This window comes from Pogoniulus pusillus, chromosome 19, assembly GCF_015220805.1.
Source record: "Pogoniulus pusillus isolate bPogPus1 chromosome 19, bPogPus1.pri, whole genome shotgun sequence".
Taxonomy (NCBI): domain Eukaryota; kingdom Metazoa; phylum Chordata; class Aves; order Piciformes; family Lybiidae; genus Pogoniulus; species Pogoniulus pusillus.
In genome coordinates this window covers 18623269-18649790 of record NC_087282.1, presented here as the reverse complement: position 1 = coordinate 18649790, position 26522 = coordinate 18623269, and the positions used below count along the sequence as shown (strand labels likewise).

Genomic DNA, 26522 nt, shown 5'->3' with positions numbered 1-26522 from the left:
AATATGAACATCCAAACCATGGGCCTGTTTCAAGAGGACAAAGGGTGATGCTTTTAAAGTGAAAGAAGGGAGATTTAGACTAGCTACAAGGAAGAAATTTTTTACACTGAACATGATGAAACACTTGCACAGGTATCCCAGAAAGGTCATAGATGCCCCATCCCTAGAAACATTCAAGGTCAGGCTGGGTGAGGCTCTGAGTAACCCCATCTAGTTAAAGGTGTTCCTGCTCATTGCAAGGGATTGGTCTAGAAGACCTTTAATGGTCCCAACACAATATTCTACATGGGCACCATGAGAAAATGAGAAGCTGGATAGCATTCTTCAAGCTGCAGTTCTAACACACTTAGAGGTAGGGTGTAACCTACACTTACAAGATGCAAAAGGCAAAAATCCCCTTGAGTCTGATATGTAAGTCAATCTTGTGACCTGTTTACCTGATTCATGACTTCCAAAAGCTGGTAGTTCTGTGTATCCTAAAAAGCAGTGTGCACAGCCACACAACATTCTACAGGATTAACCATGGTAATAAACTCAGCAATTATAAACCACCTTATTTTATCAGTTCAGAGCAGAGTGGCAGCTGACCTCGTACTGAAAACAGAGCTCCTGGTCTTGTTCCATGCTACGTTAGACAAGTTCAGTGAGTCCTGGAAGTACTGCAGCATGTTGTGAATGATGGATGAAATGAAAAATCTCTGCTCAGGGCACAGCGAGTAGCCAGCTCCCTTCTGTGCTGCATCGTTTGCTTTCAAGGTACTTAATATGCAACTTTGGTGAGAGACATTCAGAAAGTCCCAGTGAGCCCAGATGTCTCAAAAATAAAAATAGAACATTGCCATTGTGTCTCAGGGCTTTGGTTGTTTTTATTCAATTTTAATTTTATTTTTGCCTACCTCTATCCTGTGACCTCCCTTGTCACAGCGCATTATGGACTCAAAACATAAATATCCTGGTTGCTCAGTTACAGAATAAGGGTTTGTTTGCTTCATCTCTCTTTCAGCAGAGAGAGTTTGCACTATATATGAATATTTCTTTTTGAAACTGTAACACAAGAATGAATAAGTGGTGAATAATCACCCATCACATTTCTTTATCAAGGGCTGAAAAACACTGGTTTCCTGCAACTGTGGATAGGACAATTTCTGTAAAGCATAAACCAAACCACAAGCAGTTTGCATTGCCTTCCACTGACTTCACTAACCACCAAATACAATCTGCTGAGCAGAATTACCATGGGGAGTGAAAGATTTGGGAGCTGGAGATCTTGTTAACAATCAGAACAGGTTGGCTTACAAATAATTACAGCAAGGTTTAAGTCGTGGCTTCACTTTTGCTGGGTTAGAGATTTGTCTGGCCCCAGTTTTTTTTATTCTTCTGTTTCAGGTTACTGAACTGGGTAGATGGTTAAGCTTCTCTACTGCTTCTGAAAGGTTAAAATTGCAAAAATCTTGCTTTTTTTAATTGTGTTGTCTCTCTGGTCCCTCATTCCTGTCTCCTTGTTTATCTATTTATTATTACTTGTAATAATTGTATAGCAGACAACATAACCCTTGTTACATGCATGGTCAGAAGTTGCTTTGTTCTTGCCCAACTGCAGTGGCCTCTACTTGTAACCCCATTAGGAATACTTAATAAAAAAAAGCAGTAAAACAGTAAATAAGAGAATCCACTTCTACTGCATCTCTACAGTTAGCGATGAAGCATGAAGGGAAGAAAAAAGGATTTACTCTATCTCCATTGTTTCTCCAATTCTATTCAAAGGGAAAGGTAGGCTATTATTCAGAGATTATATACTGTAATAATTTTCTTCTCTCCTTATTGGCATGTGAGGCTGCACACACAGCAACAGGCCTTTATACACAGAATTTATTACAAAATCTGGGATTTCAGTCTCAGAATACAAGACTGTCCTGAGGAAGAACAGTGAATGCAGTAAGTCTTTACTGTTGCCCATTTGCCAGGCTCTCTCTCTTCAAAGCCCATATGCTGACAGTGCAAGGCACATAGTACCCTGGAAACGTGGGATGTAAAGAGTGCATAGATCAGCTGTCCAAGTTCCTTTTAAGTGACAAGGTGGTGCTGCCAGCCAGGTGTCAGGAAGGTGTTTCTGTTTCTCCCTCACCAGCATCCAACCCCATTAAAAAGATTTGGGCACTTTTCTGGACCCAACATTAAAGTGATATCCACCTTGGGAATACCCTGAGTGCTACACTAACCTATCACTATTTGACATTCATCCAATGTGGCATTTTAATAATAATCATCCCTAAAAAGGTCTTTATTTCTATGTACATATCAAAGTCCTGACTGCTGCGTTTGCTTGGAAGGGAGGGTGGAACCGTTTCAACAGAGTTTCTATTTTCCACCAGTTCCCTCAAGTAGGATATTATGGGTAGAAAGCAGAGTGGGTAATTCCCATCTCTGGGTGGAAAATGATTCAGCCTTGTCATGCAATGGAGGCTTTCACTCATTAAGAAGGATGCTATATTCAGGTAGACAACTGGCCAGAAACAGATGCTATTTGTGGGCATAACTGAGCATTACCAAATTGGCTGTTTATTAAAACAGGTGTTTGTGGGGACTCATGTCTGACACTGCAGATGTGGCATTCTGCTGAGAGATCACACTAGAGAACATCAGTTTCCCCCCCAGTTACACTTATGCTTCAACTGATTTGAAGCAGGAACTAAATTAGATTCAACAGAGTCAGCACCAGCTTTGAAATCTGGTGATTTCAATCAGGGATACAGCAAGAAAATACACATTTTTACTCATGCCAGCTGTTCTGCTGCCCACTTTTAGTCTCATAATCATTCATTATTGTCTGGTCAAAATAATCCAACTGTTTAAAGACATTTCTCTGGATTCCATTAAACAACAGGGAAAGGAAAAAAAACCACCACAAACAAAACAAATGACAAAAAAAACCTAAACCCACCAATAACCACCAAGTAATCCTCACACACACACACACTGCCAGAAGTCTCCAAAGGTCTAGACATAACGTATCTTCTTAACACCATCAGGAACACAAGGAGGGCAATGGCTCTGCAGGCTGAAAGTTAGCTGGTGACAGAGCAGGAATGCTACACTGTCACTGTGAGACCATGCATCCTTTCCTACAAGAGACATCACACTTAGTGACATTAGAGTGCTAGGACTGTTGAAAGTTTCCATCATTTTGATGGCCCTGTCAGCAGGCTGGCTTGATCAGCCATTTAGAGTTTAAACTGAATACGAGACGATTATCTGAATGTAATCAGAACACAAGAATTCTTCAAGTTTCAGTGCCATTTTCCTGACCTGTTTTTATCCCAAATTAGCCTTAAAAAAAACCCAAAATCAAAAGGAACCAACCAACAAACCTCCAACTTAATTTTGGAAGTTTACTTAATTGCATCAGTTACCTATGTGTTAAAAAAAACACAGTGGCAGCATATAATTTGTTGACACATTAAAGCACAACAACTTTAAATTATTTTGGGGGGGGGAGTTTAAATATTATTAATGAAGGTGTTTGTCCACATGAAGAAACACACCTGCTCTAGACAAAAGTACCTTTTGTTTGTTTTGGAACAGCACACTGTCAACTAGTCTGGGCCTGGGTATCTCAAAGGTGCTTTAGCTTCTCCATTCATTATTTGGAACCCTAGCTCCTCCCTTTTGTCACTTAATCTTTGTTGTTCCACAAGCCAACACACACCAAACTTCTGAGAACAGAGATCCCTAAAGATTGAAAGCAATGTTTCTGACTATGATATGCTTTTGAGAAGGTTATATAGGACCACAGTATCTCAATTTGAAAACAGCAATTCTTGCAGAAACCCTCCAAAGCCCTCTCAGTCCAGAGATCTTCATAATTTCAATTACTATGGTCATGAGATAAAGGTAAATAATTGTGGGAAACCAAGGCAATGATAGGCACTCACATTTACAAGTCAGCTACGGAGATGACACAGGAAAAAAACATATCTGCAAGGTCAGCTTTGCAGAAACATTGGTAAAAATACCTCACCACACAGCTGGTACAGATTATTGTACAAGACAGGTGTGAACCAAGGACCTACTACAAAATTAGCAGAGAAAACAAGGTGCTTGCAAATTCCCAGGGAGGATTTACTGGTGTCTCTTCTTAAAAAAGCGATGCCAAAATAATCTTAAACCACCATGCCTGTTGTTACACACTACACATTGTCATTTGCCTGTGGAATTCCTGAGTTGGGTTTTTGGGAGTTTTTTACACATTATTTACACAGTATCACAGCATCATCAAGGTTGGAAGAGACCTCACAGATCATCAAGTCCAACCCTTTAGCACAGAGCTCAAGGCTACACCATGGCACCAAGTGCCACGTCCAATCTTGCCTTGAACAGCCCCAGGGATGGCGACTCCACCACCTCCCTGGGCAGCCCATTCCAGTACAGCTCATGAGCTTTAAATATTTGCTGAACATTTCAGTGTTTGAAACCCCAAGTTTGTTTAAGAGTCATCTTTCTGACTGAAGAGGTGTTTAATAAAAAGAGAAGTCAGGCTGTGAAGGGATGAGCTGGATTGTGAGCTGCTGAGGTTTGAAATCCCGAAACTGAGAGTAGTAGTATGCTTGCCTGCATCTGAATAGCTGCTCGAATGCAACAGATCCCTTCTCAGAGACAATGTGCCCACAGCGTGAATAACCATTTGATATCTACACACCACTTGCTTTGCCAGATAATACTTAGGAAAGCTAAACCAGAATCTTAAACAAAAGTGCTTGGTCAATGATGCTTAGTAAAGCAGACTTCTTACTGCATACAGTGCAATCTCCACAACTTAGTTTCTTCAGCAAGGAAAGCATAAAAGGCAGATGTTTTCACATGAAATTAAACCACAAATACCCACTACACTTACAAATGAAACCCTGTTTAATCTATATGCATTCATTTAATTGGGACAAATGCTCCAACAAAGCAGATTTCTGCCTGCAATGCTCATTAATACCAACAATTTGAATGACAAGTTGCAGAAAGTTATCAATAAATTTGATTTCAAATTCATCATTGCAGATCAGGAAATAATTTAAAAGAGTTAACAGTAACAGAATCAGGAAACAGAAAGCTTGATTTGATGAGCCTGCCCAAACAAAGCAGCTTTACTTTGCAAATCCTGCATATTCAGGGCTTAGCATCAAACTATTCAAAACAGAGTATCAAGCCCAGAAGCATTTAGAAATGTGTCCAAGGAAAGATCCACATGGACAAACCTTCCCTTCATAAAACAAATAAAAAAGCCACCTAAGGCCCAGAAAACATTATTTGACATCATATACTAAGCACACCCTGGTGTAAGAGCACACTTAACACATCAGGAATTGTGGAAAATTAAGTACTTAAATTCTCCACTGAAATGAGTGAGCTTGATCAGAGAGATGTGAAAAACATTTCGAGTTTGCAATAGTTGACGAGCAAAACATGTAGCACCATTTGCAAACTCCAGCACTGAGTTTACAGCAGTGGCATACTCAGTTCACTTATATGTAGGTATAAAATTAAATTCACTTATGTATTTCAATCAACACAGTGTGCAAGACCATCACTGAATTTTGTATTTGAGTAATGTAAAGCATTGCTCAAAGAAGTAAAGGTTTAATCCTATGCTCCTCTGAGCTGAGTAACTATACACCAGAGTGCACACCAAAGAAATCTTGGATGTTTTCATGACTAATTGTATTCATTTGTTCATGGGACTAGGGCCAAGCATGTTAAAATTAATAAGCTTCCCATAGAGTATAAGCAGATAATGAAAACATACTGAGTGCTAGAAAGGTACAGGCATCATTTACTGCAAGGCTGGCTTGTTAAACTAAAAATGTGTGGTAGAAAACAGCATGCCTCTGCTGCCTTTTCACAGATTATGGCTTTCTAGATATTTACTTTCCAGCTGATTAGTGGTGCTGAGAAGTCATGGAACATGTCCTCAGTAGGTAATAAAGGTATATGTTCATTCCAAGAGAAATCTTGCTAGTACTCTCTTTCATTTGGTTTTCACTAGACTGAAATGTCTAGCACGAGTACAGTAAATTAATCTAGATTTAATGGTCAAAGTTCAATTACCTAATCCAAGCTATCTGTTACTGTAGGACAGAGACAAACGTAAGGGTATGAGTATGAAGTTAAAAGCAACATCTATCAAGCATGAATTAAATGAAGAATAGAATTCCATCTCATTTCTTTTGAAGGACTATGACAGCTTTGATTTTCATAGCCTCTAGGATCACAACATTCCGATATTGAAATTTTAAGAAACAAAAATTATACCATCACTCTTCATTTTCTGCACTGTTGCCTTTGGAGCTGATTACAAAGTACAATTTTCTATTATTTTTCAGTGAGGAAAGAAAAATCATGAGAATGGTTAGTCTAGATTCTAATCTTCACTGCCCACTGAACAGCAGCACCGTGATGCATGACCCTGACCTTTTGCAGCCCAGTATATTTTGACTGTTTGCCCACTCGGCTCCATCTCTACATTTTAGTGAGGCCATAAACAAGAGATGTGGAATGCCATGCCCAGCAAATCACAGAATGCTGAAAAGGTCAAAATAGTAGTGCTGAATGTTTCTGCTCTGTAATTTACAGAATATATGAGGCATTCACATCCTAATAACTCATTCACATGACAAACACAGCAGAGAGAATGTAAAATGGCAGAACATGAATTCCTTCCAGTGACAGGGTTCCTAACAAGCATGGAAAACGGTGCAAACTTTGCCCTGTGGTTCTCTTTTCCCCAATGTTAATATTGCCTGACTTTCAATGCACAATAGCACACGCCTGTGGATCGTGCAGGCAAACATCTCTGTGTTTGCAGTCAGGCTCAGAACCCAACAGGCAAGGTCCCCGAGTTCAAAAATTCTTGTCAAAGCCTTTCCTAGCCACACAGCTCAGCCTTCTCTGAGCATTCTCTCAGTACCAGGAGTTTTTATTGTCATAATTGTCCTGGAAACCAGAGAAGCACAATTCTCAGTCTAGAAGAGGATACTGGCTCCTGGCCAAGGTCAAGAGAACTACAGCAGAACAAAACCTCCATAGCTCTTATCAGCAGTCCACTGCTCTGCACCAAGACCATCTTTCTGTCCCACTGGCTGAACTTCATTTTTGCAGAAACAAACTCGGGCCCATTTCTCAGATATGAGTTGGATGCAGCAAATCTAAATATCTTGTTTAGTTTCCTTTAGACAGGTTCAGCCTACTGCACGACTATGGTGACTGAAGTGATTCTTGTATTTCCTAATGGCAGCTAGCCCTGGTGAAATGCTAAGGTTGAGTGCCTATGGACGCTGCCAATCAGTGTTCACCACTTCCAGAGAAAGTTTTACTGGTGCAAGACAATTTGAGATGTTCCTCAATCACCCTAAGTTAGTTAATGCCCTCTCATCAATGCTGTTGGACAACATAGCATTTCTCCAGTAGTCTTGCTGTAGGGGACTTGGGTTGAGATAACCTTTAGAGGTTCCTTCCAATCCAAACCACTCTACAGTTCTTTACTATTTTCTTGCAATAAAAAGAATACAACAGATTCATCTCAATTACTCTCACAGTTAGGTTTGACACAGCAGTTATCTATATGGCATCAAGTAGTCCCGTCTATAAAGACAGTAGCATTTTTTCCTCAGATCGATCTAACTACTAATGAAATCAACATAAAAAATAAATAGTTCACTGAATTGCAAAACAAATATTTGGAAAGTGCAAAAATCTTAATTTCTGTTGTACCTGTGCCAATCCTACAGATGCCAGTGAATGTAAAAACCATGGATTAGTAGCCAGAATTTGACCTTATCTTTCCAAGTCCACTGAAAGAAAGAAGTGTGCCAATAAACTGTTCTCTGCCTCACATCTTTAAATCTGGATTAACCACACAAAAGGCAAACAGCTGTGGATTTACACCAGCCAAGCAACAGATCCCAGCCTCAAGTCTCTGAAGTACAGCATTTCACCATTATCCCTGAGAGAAGCAGGGATATTAGCAACATCCCAAATTAGCATCAAAGCATTAACACTAATACACTTAGGGTATTTAGGGAACTACTTCTAAACCTAAATGTCAGACAATTTGTCTCTAATATTCCCTGTGGATTAGTACAAAATGATTCTAATAGATGCAAATCCTGCCTCCTTTCACACAGGCACATATGGCTGAAATAGCTGTGGAGCTGTATCCCTTGTGCTGCAGAGGAAGGCAGGTCCTGAAGAATATGCCCCCCATTTCTCTTCATTTCCTAGTGAGAACTGCTCCTCTGTGTATTTCCGTGCAGAAACCTGAAGCTTTTGGTATTACAGCCTGCACTACTGGGAGGAAAGGATTTTCCAGCACCAAGCCTGGAGTCATTTAAACAGCGAGTCTGTAACCTCGTGAAGGGAGGGGAATAGTCTACAAGCTTTGGTCTCCTGTGGGAAGAAAGGGGACTTCCCAGTTTATCTGTGGAAGCAGCTGAATGCAGCACAGAGCCCAGGATAGCGGGAAGACAAGTGGAGAAGACAACAGAGAAGCTTGCTCCTCCAGACAGCAACAGAGCACAGGACACATTGCTGTATACAGAGAACTGGAGATGGAAAGGATCAAAATTCTGCTGTTGTTGAGGTGGAAGGACATCAACCACGTGCCTTCTCTGCCTTCGGTTCTACCTTCCCCTCTGTTCTCTCATTCGGTGCACACACGCTACATCCCAGTTATGGGTGTATGGATTACTGTGCCCAGACAAAGGTGTTAGGATATGATTTGGGGCAAGACTGTGAGCCATCCCACACTCAGGCCTTGTACAAGGGAAGAGCAACCAACTTTATGAAGAACTTTGATTCCCTTCTCTGTGGGACACTCAGTGCATGACTCAACTACTTGAATAGGGCACCATAAGCCACTACTACACTTAAAAGTACAGTTACTTTTAAATATTATTTATAGTCTACATTACAGGAGTAATATTAGCAGAGTATTCTAACAGGAAAAGTTGCTGAGCTGTACCTTGAAAAGCTGCATTCAACAGAGAAAAAAAAAAAGTATTGATGACTGTTGTTATACTTCTCAACCAGAAAAAATACAGTGTGTTGCAAATACACACAGGCAATATCCTATCATAGCTGTTCTGTATAAAGCTCTGGTTTCATATGCTTATGATTTTGTACTGATTGATCTAGTAGGTGAAATCAAAGCTGAGATATTAGTTAATTATCTTAATCAGAGCTTTTTAATTTTGGAAGACAGAAAGGGAGAGTGAGCTACATAAAAATGTCAAGCATTCCCAGAGAATAAATGAAAAGAATGGGGAAAAAAAATCCTACCTTCTATCCCCATTATTTTCACTTTAAGAGAAGGACATCCAGTCTGATAGTCTAGTCAAGACTATTCCCAGAAAAATCCTCCTAAATCTAGTCAGGCTATAAGCTTGCAGAACAGTCAGTCTGAACATGTTCTGTAGTGACCCAGGCATCCTGTGGAAGCCCAACATAGTTCTCAGTTCCACTGGGCTCTGAGAACTTGCAGATGTCTGTTTGGGCTGCCATCACATTTTGTATGGAGCAATGTGAACTCCCCATCTCAACAGAAAAAGAAAGGAGGAAAAAAGCACAAACCAAAATAGATTTGCAGCCCTGTCTCCACCTTGCTGTCCAGGCTTTAATTTTATCCCACTCAGATATCTCTTGTTGCTCTCAGCTTCATCTTTCTCCTAATTCAGCCTCTTTTCTCACTCAGGGCCTGTTTGAGTAAAGTCACCTCAAATTCCTCAAGGTTTGCGTCCTTTGTGCTGCCTGAGTTGAGCAGAGGGAGCAAGAACAGCATAAGACAGGGGTACTGTCCTCAGAGAGGTGTGAAGCTCTGGATGTGCCCCAAATCACAGAAAATATGGACCTCCATCTGAAAGCCCCTACTAAGCCCTAGGCTGCAGAATGCCTGAAGAAAAGAAAGGCAGAGAGGTAGCATGTAGCTACCAACACCTAAGATACTTGTTTTTCATGTGTACCTATGACATTCCTGAGCAAGCATCAAATGTAACTATTTGATCAAAGAGCAAATCAAAAGGCAAGAGCACAACAAGTGGAGGGCCAACTATGGAAGAGTATCAGTGCTCTTCTCCCACTGTAAACATACCGAGGAGAATTCCTCCCCAAAATTGCTTTCACAACACTTGTTCTCTTTGAATTACTTTACAGTTCAACATTTCTGGGTTTTTTTTTTTTGTCCAAGATCACCACTTTATTCAACCAAGATACTCAAATACCTGAATGATTTTATCAGCAAATGGATAGTGGCAGATGTTGCTGCACTGACTTGAATAGGCCTGGTATGAAGTGGATGTTGCTGATGCTGAATTTTAATTTTTTTAAACATCATTATTATTTAAGAAGTGGGGTTTCAATGAAAATTAAGACTGTGGGCAGTGAAATGCATGGATTTTCACTTCTAAAATTACTCTTTCCAGCCAGTGCTTCAGGCACATACACAAGATCTTATTTTCTACATTTTTTTTATTCTATTCCCATACCTGCCAGCAGATGTAACTTTGTCTATTCCCTTGCACTTGTTTTACAGCAGCTCTACTGATCTGCTTAATAACTAGTCCCAAGGAATTGCACTGTTAGATCTTCTAGAAATGAAGTCTTCCTGAAGGGGTCAGCTATTAGGAAAAGTGAGAATCCTCATAAACTATCTGTTTTCTTTCCTCAGCATCTTTAGAAACAAGAAACTACTATGACAAAAGGGAGCTAAACCTCTGACTATTTTTCTGTTCAGTAAATGCATTAACACATATGTTTCTTCTTTCATTTTCTAAGACTCCTGCTGCATTTCTTAAGTTACTGACTGGCAAAAAACACCAGTAGAGAGTTGAAAAGCAAATCATACATAAATGATACAATTACTATAGACACACACATGTAAACATTCATTCTAGTCTCAACTAACACATTCATCAGGAAAAGAATAACCTTACAAGGTAGTCACTATAATATACAGAATCAACAGACAGACTTAATGTCTATTTTGAGATTGTATTTTAAGCTTTTTCAATACTTCCCGGAGCCCACAAGTGTAGATTAGTGCCTTGCACCAACCTAGATGATTCTAGGAGCTGCTTATACATGAACTAACTGAATGAAGCTCCCATAAGATCCTTGCAGATGCTCAGCTGGGTGAGAATCATCAGAGCACTTCCTGTGCTTCCTTCCTTCTGCAAATGCTTCCTGTGCTATCCTGCTTCTACACCAGCTGAGCACTAGCAGTGCAATAGCTCATAGCTACCTGTGTTATCAGTTAGATTCTGTCTCCTTGATGTTACCAGAATTGTGCAAAGGAGATAATTTAGAGAAAAAACCTACTCTGGAATCATGTAAATCAAAACACAAAAGATTGGTTATTTTTCCTTCCACGTACTCCAAGCACCAAGAGAGAACAAAGGTAGCTGGAAAAGAACTGAAAAGACAAATTAAGAAATCAGCAGAGTCATGTAGCAACATATCATCCTAAGACCTAGAGCACAGCAAGCTCCACTTACTGTCAGTACAGCCGTATGGGAAAGTAGGTAATAGATCTTTGTAACGTACTGCACCACAGCCTCAAGACTTCTGACTGAGGTTTTGATCCTTACTTTTCAGAATCACCTATGGAGCTCTGTAACCTCAGGGATTTGGTATGAACTATCCATATACATGCTGAGGTTGATATGGTCAATCAAAGCAAAAGTAAGCTCCTGCTCTAAACAAGCAGTCTTTGAACAACCACTTTGAATCACTGTGGCATAAGCTTTAACAAATTCACATTCAGAGCTTTACAAGGGAGACAATCACAGACAGTTTACAGAGTTTGCTAAAGGACAGAGTTAGGGCACAAAACTCTGCAAACACAATCTTAAGGGCCTTCTGCTAATGCCACACCATCTCCTGGGCAGAAGACCTATATATGTTATTGGCTCACACCATCCAATTTTATTTTAATGTCCTGAAGACAAGTCAGAGATACCATTTTTAGGAAGAACACAGCATTTTCCGATTAATATTTGCAAAAACATATATACTATGTAGTCTGAACAACTATTATCTGGTAAAACCAAGATAAAACATTAAATATGCTGCATATCATGCAATCAAGAACTACTATACTGACCCTAATGCAAAGAGTTTTGTTTTTATGGAAAGGAAACAAAGAATACATAATACAAAAGGTTTGTCATTATTTTCTAGGTTGGCCTAGGGATGAAGTGATTTTGTGACCTGGCTAAAGATCTGAGACAGTGAAATGGATTTGGACTATTTCCCTAGGCCTCTGGGATGCTCTTCTGTCCTCCTGTCAACTGTCCTCTCTCCACTTCTGTTTCTCCAGCACAAGGAAATACAGGAAAGAAGAAAGAAGCAAGTTCCAGTTTCTGCTTCTCTCTAACCTTGACGAGGTTGGCTTTGATCTCTGTAACATTCCAAAGGAAAACAAAAAAAAACCAAAAAGTAATTCATGCTCCTTAAGAAGAACAAGGCAAGCTCTGGACCACATTTGAAGCCTGAAGGAACTCTTTTATCAACTGTCAATAATATTGAGTTGTGCATATCCTATTTTCATTTGAATCTTCTTACAAATGCTGGAAGCCAAAAGGTGAATACTGAAATCTGCAATCAGGTCAAATAAACTTCTAAATAGTTAGGCCACTGCCTGGAGTTCCAGAAAGAATTTGCATTGCATTGTGCTAGTCATTAGGGATAAAGATGTTAAATAATTATTAATCTCCTCTGCTTATAGAGGAAAGACAGCTATTTCTTTAAAGATTAGTTTTCCATTAGAAACCTAAAATAATCTCTGCAGAACAAGTGATGGATTAAATTCCATTTCTTTTGTAGTTTAGTGGTATGTTCTGTGCTTGCACAGCCACTGAAAAAGCAAACCCATTGGCTGCTTCAATTCCACAGGCTAAAGGCTCTGTAAAACATTGAAACTTTGCTTTGATTTCTGATACTGAAGAAGGTCACTTGTTCAGAACTCCCAGGAGTTTAGCAAGACTTGAAAAAAATATTCCAGCATATGACCTTACATACAACTTTCTCCTCCATTAACACGCTGCAATCAAATATTTCTTTCCCTGCAGAGCTCTAGTACACAGTGAAGGTTTGCAGCACATTGCAGAAGTCTGCACAGGCTCCCAGCCCACAGCTGCAGGTGGCTTTCACAAGATGTAGGCTCTCCCAGACAATTTTCTAGCTCTACCTATTTGCCATTTAAAATCAAGAGGGAAATCAATGAATTTAATTTTATGATCAAGAAATAAGCTCAAGCTCTTTTCTAAGCATTAATCTTTTACACACAATATGAATATGGTTTAGTGGCAGTAACCAAAGCCATTACCATATCAGAAAAAAGCACCGTATGTAAATTCCCTGATCATAGGGGACAACTAATGGATTACATTCCAGCATATGATGATGCAAGATTTCTATTTCCCTCTAGAGATATTCCAAAATCCTATTACTGAGCCGTATCTCCAAGGAGAGAAAGGGTTTGTTTTCATTTTTAAATCAAACCTCTTTTTAATCAGTCAGAACAAAATGTTTTCATGCAGAAATTCAGTGCAAAAACGACAGAGTCCTGATGGAACTGGGGAACTTGGAACAGAAAACGAAGACAGAATAAAAATGCAGGAAACAAAGATGTGTACTTTATTACACAGATGTATGCAGGGACAGTTTGCTCAGAAAGGAAATGATGAGAAAGTTGACTTTTCAGAAGCTGTACTCAGAGACTGATTTTAGTCTCGTGGGCTGATCCAAACTTCAGTGGCTCTTTTGCTACAAATTCTGTTGAGCTTTTGACTAGGACTTCAGACCCACTTTGTGTTTTCCCCTTTTAGAGTCAATCTCTGCTTAGCTATAAACATGTGGATCCTGTGGAGGGAAACATGAACAGGGACATATGTTCCTGCCTGCAGAATTCATCTGGCACCAGCTGCGTCCCTGACTCACTGCCATTTGCCCTGTGCAAACCCTTACAAAATCCTGAGTGAACTTAGGTATATGAGAGAAAGCTAATCTTTAAAACTAGCTAATATCACAAATGAGTCATATTCTCACAGTGATACAACAAACACATTCATCAATTCAAGTCCCATTTAAAATACATCACATCATGTTAAGTCCTTCACTGAAAGTGCTAGGCACCTGGTTCAAGAGTAAGGATGTGCCTTTGTACTCAACTCAAGTAGGACACCATAAGGTTTTACAAAAACAAACAGCTTTACCACAATGCTATCAGCTCACTTAAAATCATTCATTCTGACACTTATTGTCTTTAAACACCATTCAAAACGAAGAAGTCAGGCTCAAGAAGGAAAATGCCACAGCTTCAGCACAAAGTGAATAATTGACATCTGCAACATACCTCTTGTAATTTAAACTCATTGCACTAGAGTCCTCAAAAGCAACTCCAGTTCTACATCTCAGAATTAGAAATCTTTTCAACTCATTGAAAAAAAATCTCTGAAACTTCAAAACCCAGCAGTTCTCTCAGCACCAAGATAGCCCACGGTGCCCTGAAGTCAGTAGAACTCTGTAACATTAGACTTTCTCAGTATGGGAGAAAATATAGGCTGCTAGTTGGGATTCAGGGATGTGCAGACATAGGAAAACATAAGAGGAATGAGAAAAGCACACAAGCATTTTAGTCAAAAGCCCTTTCTGATGAGTATTCAAAACAACCCAAAAATGCACTGGTTTACATTAACTTTCAATGGAATCAGCAATGCTTTTATGAGAATATTTGTCTTAGATATGGTGAACATCAACTGATCAATACAGAACCCATGTAGACATCTATTACCCTATCCATCATATCTAAAAAAGAGCTGCAGTGCTTTATACTTAATACCTGAAGTAACCAATTAGTACTGCCATCTCTATACGTTACACAAGTTCATTCCCTTCAATTGCCATGGCAGTAAATTCTACAGTTATACATGAGAAGCTGCAGATTGATTTGCATGTAATAACAGTACCACTAAACCTTTCTTACCACTTCCAAATTTTCCCCATCTGCTACCAGAGTGGAAGTTTAGAATCTATTATTCCCAGAAGGGGACTTACCCAGCTGGACATCTATAACAGTTGGCTGGTTCTCCATGGGGAACAATGGCTTTGGAGGTTTGTCTGTGACTAAAGCTAGAAAAGAAAATGAGAAACTGTAATGGAAAAATTGAGACCAATGACTGCAAAAGAAAAGCTCTGTCATGTAAGCAATCAAATGTTAGTACACTTCATGGCATGTAAACATTTATTATATCATGAGGCTGTTACAAGTGTCAGTGTTGCTGCTTTCCTAGTGGCCATGGTGTCCCACGGATGCAGCAGAAATCAGCTATTTCAAGAATCACATTTTTTAGCACAAAGCAGCAAAACAAGCCTCATTTCTCACTGGTAATCTACATTACATAATAACTAGATCAAGCACTTTATATTCTCACTTTGCAGAGTTAACACATTTAATTAATTAGAAATGCCAACCAAACCTATTTCAGCGTGACCAGTCCCAACATGTCTTTATGCTTGCACAAAACAGTAATTAGATGCTTAGAGAAGACTTGTACCTAATATTTTCCTGATGAACCCTAGCAGCTTCACACCTATCTTACATTCTCACCCAAGCCCGTGGGGTACCTGGACCCTCTTCTCAAAGTCTGAGTGGGGATCCTATCTTCTACTGTACATAAGTATCTTCATCTGAGAGAAAAACTATAGCCCAGCCTACTCCTGCTAGGTGACTGCTCAAGCCATGCAGTCTCAGGTAACCTACTACTAAAGAGGTGAGTTGCAGACATAGACTTCATGACCTGGTTTGAGCTCTCGGTGCCAAGCAGTGTAAAGTTTAGGCAGGCTTGAACTAAATGCCTGAGAGATGGAGACGGGGAGAACTAATTTTAACCAAAAGCAGCATCCTGCATCACATGAAATGGAAGATTTCAAATTTACTTTAACACTTTTTCAGTTAAAATTCATCACCTGAGGCCATTTGACCAGAGCCTGTAAAATGAGTCTGCATTTTTCCAACAAAAGACTGTGGCAGGATTGCCCTGATGCCCTCAGCAGCCTCAGTGCTTGCTGATTTGGTAGCTGTCCCAGTCTGGGGCCAGGAGCCTACCCAGGACCAAAGGACAAAAATGACTCTTACCCCTTTCCAGGAGTAAGAATCATAGAATCAACCAGGTTGGAAGAGACCTCCAAGATCATCCAGGCCAACCTATCACCCTGCCCTATCCAATCAACCAGACCATGGCACTAAGCGCCTCATCCAGGCTTTTCTTGAAGACCCCCAGGGACGGTGCCTCCACCACCTCCCTGGGCAGCCCATTCCTAACATCAAGCCTATACCTACCCTGGCACAACTTGAGACTGTGTCCCCTTGTTCTATTGCTGGTTGCCTGGGAGAAGAGGCCACCCCCCACCTGGCTACAATGTCCCTTCAGGCAGTTGTAGACAGTAATAAGATCACCCCTGAGCCTCCTCTTCTCCAGGCTAAATACCCCCAGCTCCCTCAACCTCTCCTCATAGGATTTGTGCTCCAGGCCCCTCACCAGCTTTGTTGCCCTTCTCTGGACATGTTCCAGCACCTCAACATCCTTCTTGAATTGAGGGGCCCAGAACTGGACACAGTACTCAAGGTGTGGCCTGAGCAGTGCTGAGTACAGGGGCAGAATAACCTCCCTTGTCCTGCTGGACTGATTGGAAGTTTAAAGAGAAATTCTACTTACCAGAGCGTATATACAAAAGGCAATCAGGTAGAATAAGCACAAAGCACCTGTTAGGCCCAAACTGGCCTTCTAGAACCCACCACCGCTCCCGCCCTCCGCGGGTCTGAGGGCAGCCCAAACTGCCCTCCCCAGCTGCGGCCTGCGAGGCGCCAGAGGGCCGCATGACGCAGCTCAATCCCCGCCAGCCATCTCCCCACAGACCCTGAGAGAACAGGCACTGCTCCCGGAGAGGCGAGGGCAAGGAAGAGAACAGGAGGGAGGCAGCAGTCAGGCACTACCTTTTAAGCTGTCCTATCGGAAGACAGACTGGAGTGACAACATGACAGTATCGTGGGCCGAGCAGGTCCATCGCCCCAGGAAGGACCTCTGTCCCGACGCGTTTGTTACGGCAGACCTAGGATGCCTCAAACTACCACCGCAGCACAGAACCTACCCAGCTGCTCGGCTGCCCAAAATGAAAGCTGCCCGTAGCTGGAGCAGCAGGTCTCTGTGCACCAAGTAAAGGGAGCTGGAGCGCTGCAGGCGCCTAGCCTGTGCTTCCAACGCAGCCCGAGCCCCTGGCGCTCTGAGAGGAGCTCTCTCCTCACGCCTGCGGCAGCATAATGGCTCAACACCCCCTCCCCAGGGCTTCCAGCGCAGGGGCTGAGGCAGAGGGGCAGCACTCTCCTGTCACTAACACGGCTCTGATCACCAGCCATCAAATGACAGCCGCATCAAATCTGAAGTAGTTGAATTACTCTGCTGCCAACAAAAAGCCAAACCCACACACTTTCACCCCACAAAACATTTTTACATCTACAGAAAATGGCAAACTACAGCCAAGAAATACCTGCTTCGTTTTGCTTTACAGCTGACACTCCTTTTTAAACTCCTAAAGAAGGGATTGTCAGCACTCTCCACCTCCCCCCTGCCATTTAAATGAAAACAGAGCTCCTTCCCATGATTTGCTTATCATAAAACAGGCATTTCAGTAGCAAGTCAGCAGCCAACATTTCAGGTCAAAATAATGAGTGCTTGTACAGCTCACCTGCAAGGACAACAGAGGAACCTCCAAAAATGATTTAACCAGCATGTTATTAGACCAAAGCCACAAGCAGGGCTCAGAATGAAAAACAAATAGGAAATTCTGTGCAGTTCAAAAATGCTCATCCAGTCAAAGCCACGAGGCTGATGCAGAAGCAACATCAAGGCTACCTGTACAATCACACTGTTTTGTAAGCAGAAAATTTCTGGCATAAAACAGTAATTTATTTGTTGTGTTAATGCACCTGAGTCACCTGAACATCATTAGACAGTAAAATGAAAGCACTGCCAAACCTACCTAAGTGCAGACTACCTACTTGCTTTCATAGAATCACAGAATCATAGAATCAAACAGGTTGGAAGAGACCTCCAAGATCATCCAGGCCAAGCTAGCACCCAGCCCTAGCCAGTCAACTAGACCATGGCACTAAGTGCCTCAGCCAGGCTTTTCTTGAAGACCCCCAGGGACGGTGCCTCCACCACCTCCCTGGGCAGCCCATTCCAATGCCAATCACTCTCTCTGTGAAGAACTTCCTCCTAACATCCAGCCTAGACCTACCCTGGCACAACTTGAGACTGTGTCCCCTTGTTCTATTGCTGGTTGCCTGGGAGAAGAGGCCACCCCCCACCTGGCTACAATGTCCCTTCAGGTAGTTGTAGACAGTAATAAGATCACCCCTGAGCCTCCTCTTCTCCAGGCTAAACAGGCCCAGCTCCCTCAGCCTCTCCTCATAGGATTTGTGCTCCAGGCCCCTCACCACCTTTGTTGCCCTTCTCTGGACACGTTCCAGCACCTCAAAATCTCTCTTGAATTGAGGAGCCCAGAACTGGACACAGCACTCAAGGTGTGGTCTGACCAGTGCTGAGTACAGGGGAAGAATAACCTCCCTTGTCCTACTGGCCACACTGTTCCTGATGCAGGCCAGGATGCCATTGGCTCTCTTGGCCACCTGGGCACACTGCTGGCTCATCTTCAGCTTACTGTCTATCAGTACCCCCAGGTCCCTTTCCTCCTGACTGCTCTCCAGCCACTCAGTCCCCAGCCACTCAGTCCCCAGCCTATAGAGCTGCTTGGGGTTGTTGTGGCCGAAGTGCAGAACCCTGCACTTGGCCTTGTTCAATCTCATCCCATTGGCCTCTGCCCACCCATCCAGCCTGGCCAGGTCCCTCTGCAGGGCTCTCCTACCTTCCAACAGATCAACACCTGCTCCTAGCTTGGTGTCATCTGCAAACTTACTGATGCTGGACTCAATGCCCTCGTCCAGGTCATCAATAAAGATACTGAACAGGACTGGGCCCAGCACTGATCCTTGGGGAACACCACTAGTGACAGCTGCCAACTGGATGTGGCACCATTCACCACCACTCTCTGAGCTCTGCCATCCAGCCAGTTCTTGATCCAGCACAGAGTGAATCTGTCCAAACCATGAGCTGCCAGCTTGGCCAGGAGCTTCTTGTGGCAGACAGTGTCAAAGGCTTTGCTGAAGTCCAAGTAGACTACATCCACAGCCTTCCCCACATTCACCAGGCAGGTAACCTGATCATAAAAGGAGATCAGGTTGGTGAGGCAGGACCTGCCCTTCCTAAACCCACGCTGGCTGGGCCTGATCCCTTGGCTATCCTGTAGGTGCTTTGTGATGGCACCCAAGATTACCTATTCCATTCTAAGGAACTTTAATCCTAACCAGCGCTAAAGACTTGCAAATAGGAGTTTTGGCCATCAAAGCCAAGAGACATTGGAACACATTTCACTGACAACTTTTAAGGCAATACATCCTCATGAATTGCTAAAAGCTTTTCAGACAATCTTCCTCATAAAATCTCACTGCATCCAAAGGATGATGGATAACTATTTCCCCAGGTTCTACACAAAGCCCACCTCAATTCAAACAACAAGCTTTTCTCTAAGCAGGTGTGACCTTCAAGTGAGAAACTTAAAGAGCTCACTCCCAGCATTCCAGGGAAAAAGTAAACTCTCCATGAAGTCCCAATACACTGACAGCCAGAACATGTGGTAAGGAGGAACATGAGAGCAAGAGTACATTTTCAGTACTGAACCTTTTTCCTTCCCACTAAGTTAGTAAGAAGCAAGAGCCACTAGATTAGAATTGTATTAGTTGAACTGTAACCCACTGCCAGCTAGAAGGAGGATCTCTTCAGAAGTATAGTTTGCCATTTTCTCTCCACTCATCACAGAAAAATAGAGGTACTATTCTCTGGTCCTGGCATCTACTCTAGGGGAATCTTGTCATTAGAGCCACAATCTGACAATATTGCTTTTCTGCAATTGTGGTTTTGGTCTCTTGGTTGTTTTTTATATTGTCTGGGCAGAATTCTTCAGAATGCCTCCTAGAAAGAGAGAGGAAAAGGAAGTACTCCAAAGGTGTTAAATATTTAACAATGTTCTCAACTGCCTCTTTATAACTGTGGTCAGTTACTTCTTAAAAGAAGAATATGCATTTTGGCCTAGGAAGTGCACAGTTCAGACTAACTAGGAAGACAACAAGATGTTGCCCTCTAAATGCAGAGCCTCAGATGCTCAGCACAGAGAGAGAACAGACACTGCAGGAGACATGCAGCTATTAAAGCAGCTTCCAGAAACCTGCTGAAAAATGTGTTGGAGAGTGGAAAGGTCATGGTGGTGGCAAAGAGATTTCACATTGCTGTTCATAGAATCAAGCTCTTTGTCCAGACTGGGTCAGAGCAAGCAAAACTCTTCACTGTCCCTTTACAGGACTCCTTCAGCAGATGTGATGATGTCTTTAAAGCTCACCACAGACAAGATTCCATAAGTAAAGGTTGCAATGGAAAAATAGATCAGTCTGAGGGCCCAATTTGAAACAATTTATCAGGTAAATTTGGGCTGTGTAGGAAGGAGTTAAAAACCCACCCCATCTGGATCCCAGTTGAGTGTGGTCCCTTGTACTTTGTGAAGAGCCTCAACAGAGTTTCACTTGTTGGTTATACTACCAGCACTTTCCCTCTCCCTCCTCCCTTGGCTTTTTGGGTTTTCATTGCTACCTTTAGGCTTTTCTTGTATTATTACTTTTCATCCCTGGTACAAAATTGCATTCTGTGTGCATTACAGGATGTGGAGAAAACTTGCTAGGGTAGCTGCGTCCATACTGTGCCAGTGTGCTCAGGCTTTCCTTGCTCAATGTGCTTTCCATATCTCATTCCTACCTGTTCACTTGCAACCCAATCTGACCAGGGCTTCCCCATTTCCTTTAGCTTTACTTGCAGTCTTCAGCTGTCTTCTAAATGTGCTCCTGCATGTCACACTTTAAACTGTTGTGGTTTTCCATATTGTTCTTAGAGAGTAATCACTATAACAAACTGGCAGCTTGTCAGAGCTCTTTATGTAGGAGCTGAAATGGCCCAAATGGATTTAGAGTCTAGAAAGCAATGAAACTGCTGGCTCTTCAATGTCATACGTGTTTACAGAAAACAAAAGCCATTCGTACTTTAGAGGTCACCTTAAGAAATTCACTTTTAATCCTTTCTAAACAGTAAGGCAGTACAAGATATTCTCATCTCACAAGGGATTCTAATCTTTCATGATCTCTCTACTTGACAGAAGTCCATAAACAGCCTTTATTCAACTGCCCACTCATCTAAGACAAGTTTCTTTAATTTTCAGAACAGTTTTAGAGATGTGCAACACTGATTTCCAGTCTTGCTAGAAGGGGAAGCAGGACAAGAAGTTAATGCTCTTACTATATATCAACAGGTCTTTAATAAAGCTAACAGTATTAGGGGTTCTCATCAAACCTTTACTTCACCTCCCACAAAACTACTTTAAAGTAAACCAATAGAAAGCACTGCAGACACTCTTCCCATTACTAGAGGTGCAGCAGTAGTTTCAGAAAGAAATGGGGACCTACCTCATTAACAGCAAGAACTGGTGGAGTCGTCGTCCCTGGGGCAGTTCAAGGCAAGGTTGGATGTGGCACTTGGTGCCATGGTCTAACCTTGGGCACTGTGGTAAAGGGTTGGACTTGATGATCTGTGAGGTCTCTTCCAACCTTGGTGATACTGTAACTAGCACAGAGCTGCCTACTGGGGTTTATTTTCCCCAATCCCCTCAGAACACGCCACAGCCCTGGGCTGCTCTGAGCAGCAGTATCTACACGGTGAAACCACTAGAACAAGGATGATACTTGATTCCCAAAGCAATGATTACTGTGCTCACACAGGCAGACCCTACCTTTGCAAGACACAAGGTCTGACGGAGCACCACACTTAAGATTTTCCTTGCCTTTCCTTGCTGTTCTACAACTTCATCGCATGAACTGGCTGCGACAGCTTTGGCTGCTGCTGTTTACACAAGTATCAGCCAGTATCACTGCTGAATTAGGACTGAGAGGAGAGCTCACACAGGGGTTCTGTGTCTTCTCCCACGGTAGGACCAGCCTACCTGGGGCACTGCTTGAAGTTACAGGTGCTGAATGACAAGCTGCAATAACCTCTCTTTACTCAGAAACATCTGGCAATGCACGTGTTATCCATAACAGCCTAGCAGCCATAGCCAGAGGCTGTCTGAGAGCTAGGCTGCTAGAATCATAGAATCAACCAGGTTGGAAGAGACCTCCGCAATCATCCAGTCCAACCTAGCACCCAGCCCTATCCAGTCAACTAGACCACAGCACTAAGTGCCTCATCCAGGCTTTTCTTGAACAGCTTCAGGGATGGCGACTCCACCACCTCCCTGGGCAGCCCATTCCAATGGCAATTCCTCCTAACATCCAGCCTAGACCTGCCCCTGCACAGCTTGAGACTGTGTCCCCTTGTTCTATTGCTGGTTGCCTGGGAGAAGAGAACAACCCCCCACCTGCCTACATCCTCCCTTAAGGTAGCTGTAGACTGGTTACACTGCTGTTTCCTCCTATGCCTGTGTTCACCCCGTTAGAAAGTAACACGTCATTGTTTGCCATTGGTGTGATTTCAACAACACTTTTTATGATTCTTTTTTTCCATGAGACATGTAAAGGTTCTGTGTTGTACAAATCATTGCAATGATCTGATCCCCTGCAACTACTCATCCAGATGCATTTTCTTTCCCAGAAAGGGAAAAATGATGGGATATTTCCAGTCTCTCTCCTTTTCATAGGCACATGGAAAATGCTGCCCTAGGAGAAGTACCTTAGTATAACAGAGAATAGACTTGCAAAAGGTTTGATTCCCTCCAATTAGTTACAGGGTGATCTTTTGCAGACAAGAGAGAGCATGACTTGCTGCACAGGACAATGTCTAGCCACCCACACGACCAACCAGAGGAAAAAAAAAACAGTTTTGAAGGAACAGCTTCTGCTTCTTAGTGCCAATACAGTGCAAGAATCTAGAGGCTCATCTTTTCCCACTACAGCTTTACTGTTTCAAACATGTCTCATTCCATATTCAAACATATACACAGCACAGTAATGAGTTCTCTTGAAAAGGCACAAAGCAGTTGAAAACAAACAGCCTTAGGCATCATTACTTAGGGATAAGCAATAATAACTAGCTAGAAAACTACCAGACATCTCAGACAGCACCAGATTCCTCATGGATCTCTATTTCTCTAGACTATTTCCTACCTTCCTTCTACAACCACTTCACATCACCCTCTCCATTCCAGTCAGACTACTTTTACAGCAACCACAGTAAGAGGCAGACAGCCCAAGATGTTGCTACAATGAACACAAGACTTCTACTGTGTTTTTTTGAGCAGTATAGCTAAGGCAGCTCCTGAAATTAATGCACAGCACCTTGCCTCTATGCCATGAAAAGACCTGTTCTGAGCCAACAGCCATCACCTGTGCTCAAAGGGACCTGAACTGCTACCAGTGTGAAGCCAAACAGCACTAGGGTCATGCACTGAAATGCAGCTGCCTGTGATTTGAAGGGCTTCTTTCTTGTAACTCAGCACAGCTGAGTGTTTTCCACACCAGGTAATTCTTTAAGGGAGATGAAGGAGAATGCTAAAATATTAACTTGTGACTAAGAACGGGTCAGATGTTGAGGAAGGGTTGTCATCCTCTTTCTCAGGGTGGATAATGACTTTTCCTCTTGTTGTGATAAGCACCCAGAGTACATCTGCTGTTACATGATTTTGCTATTGATGTACCTCCTGGACCTTTGTTCATGTAATATGCAATGATGAAAGGAAAATTTTTCCAAATCTGAAGCAAAATGCAGAGAATCTAATGAAATTGCTCCCCTCCTTCTACGAGACAATTACATGCCAACCTACTTCCTTCAATCAAAGGATCTGGCATTTTCCCACCATTAATTAACACAGAGCCTCTAGTACCATTCAATCAAGAATCTGGCTAACCTTTTGACAGCAGAACAGATCTGTTTGAATAGCAGCCTCTGGGGCAAGTGACACCATGCCAAATCCTTAATGGGAAATTAGCTCATACCCCAAGTTAAGCTTTTGTTCACTCCTAGTTCAAATATACATGCTTCCAGGCAAGGCTTAGATCTCCTTTGGCATCTAAAGCTCTTGGCAGTGGGATTGCAACTTCTACACCATAGACAAAGATGAAACTGTGTGCAAAACACTAAATCAATATGTTAACCACAGGGCACATGTTGCTAAGAGAACCTCAGTATGATGCCTTCTAAAACATAAGTACCTAACTCTGGCTCGTCTGAAACCCCAGCTTGTGCCAACAGATTTCTCAGTGGCTGGCAGCAAAATGCTTCAGGCCTGACCTGCTACTGCTTTATCTTTTCTGTTACTGCTTACACCTATGCAAATGTCTGAGCTAACTGTGCAGATGTAAATGTAAACGTGACAGCTGTAGTCTTGGCTGCCAGGGACTGAACTGTGCACTTGCAGAGTTAAAAGCCTGTCTGAAGAGCGAGGGGGTCCCAACTGGACTTGTAATAAATATCCTCTGTGGAATGAGCCTCTAACATATCAGCAGTGGCTTGCCACACAAGGTGAAAAAACGATGGAGAGCAGTATAAAGCAACTCATTCATAAAACTGCAGCTCTGTGAGACTGCGTTTATATGGGGACACTATCTCCTGATTAGCTGCATTGTAGTGTGTACTACAAGTCACTCAAAACAGACTTTACCAGTATTAGGCTACTGTGCTGATTCTCCTTCACCACAGTATCAAGATAGCAAAAAGGTTGCACCTCCATCCATCGTTTACTGTAACAGAAATAAAGCCATTGCAACAAAATGTTGTCAAAGGATAAATGTCTCCACCTTTAAAAATAAACACTGAACACTTACTCTCAATAAACTTAAACTCAATAAACTCAGAACTTGTGTGGAAGCCAGGAGTCATTAGCTGGTGCCAGAGATTTTGTGTCTATTTATTACTATTCAAGCATGAAATGCATCTGTTGAGATAGTGGGGTGAACTAATACAGCAAACAAATGTCTCCTCCTCTGCCACCATCAATAGGAATATCTCTTTTTTGAAAACTCTACCTGCTCCATCTGCCTCTGTGGGACAATTTTCTGCAAGAAAGAGTTTAGCATTTCTGTGTTAGTGGTAAATAATTGAAATTCATCACATGAATTCTTTTTATGACACAGAAAGAAGGACAACACAATCACAGTTTTAAGGAAGATGCTGTGTCCATGTTGAAATGCAGCTCACAAGGGAAATGAATTTCGAGGCACTCAAATGCTCTTGGATCATCACTGGTGTTTTTTGATTCTACCCCATTAAATCCTCAACAGCTTGGAACAGACCCATGCTTAACAGGTCAAACTCCTGGCACCATGAAGAAACTGGCCATGATTGTAGCCTCCTTAACTTTGAGAGCAGTTAAACTCCTAAACAACTAGCTGTGTCTGTCCTGCTCTTGCCAGCTGCTCCCACAGCTTCTGCTGCCAGCATGACCTTGCAGCCCACAGTAACTGTTTAAAACTAGGAACAGCAGCTGGCAATTCCAGGTGTGAAATCACTTCTGAACAAGAAATGTTGCTGCCAGTCTTCTCACCTAAGATGTCTTCAGCTACTGTGCACAGGATGCTACCAAAGTGTACGCAGATAGGCAAACTGCTTTGGAGAGCAGAGCAGGAGCAGCAGGTATCAGACGAACTCTGATGGATTTATGGAAATGCTAAGAGAAGTAGAAATACACCAGGTTTTGATTTTGTGATCTGCCAGCTTTCAGATTTGTGCATGACCCTCCCCCCACTTCTTGCAAGCCAATCACATCATGTAGAGCTGTAGAAAACAAAATGGTGAAATTCTGGTGGAACTTGGGCAACAGAGTATGACTTTGGAGGACTCCGGTAAGGTGGAACAGAAACTATAGCATGGACTGCACATTACTGAAGCACAGATGGCAAAATCCCATAAGGTGCCCATCACAAAGTAATTACAACAGGGCTGAACACTTAACACCACCTCAATAAACATGTTAAGTGCCAGTGGCAGCTGACTGTTACACACCTCCTGATGTGAAATACTCAGTGACACTGATGGTGTGGCTACCAGCAGTGCTGTCACTGGAGTCATCACAAGGCAAGTGCTGGAAAGGAGAAAAATTCTGCTTTAGAAGAGCTCTCATGGTACTGATGCTATCAAGTTTTCTTACTCCTCTGGTTGCCAACACACCTTTCTTTTTACTGCATTTCTGTATTTCACAGATTGAATCAGATTATGTATGATCATTTTATTCCTTCCCTAATGTGGATTATGCGGCTTTCTTTTATGAAGCAAGCATGAGTTTCCTCTGGAGGAGAAAAGTAGTGTAATAAACTTATACTAAGTGTGAATTACATTTCC

The 26522-nt window shown here is 42.2% G+C and overlaps 1 protein-coding gene across 8 annotated transcripts in view; it reads right to left on the bottom strand.

Moving 5' to 3' along the window:
* Nucleotides 1-26522, bottom strand: part of IL1RAPL2 (interleukin 1 receptor accessory protein like 2) — a 400289-nt gene that overhangs the window by 101864 nt on the left and 271903 nt on the right. For all 8 annotated transcript variants that reach the window (XM_064159540.1, XM_064159547.1, XM_064159541.1 and 5 more), the window contains one exon: nt 15094-15168. In XM_064159540.1, the coding sequence (XP_064015610.1) occupies nt 15094-15168 (75 nt within the window). The remainder of the gene's footprint in view (nt 1-15093; nt 15169-26522) is intronic.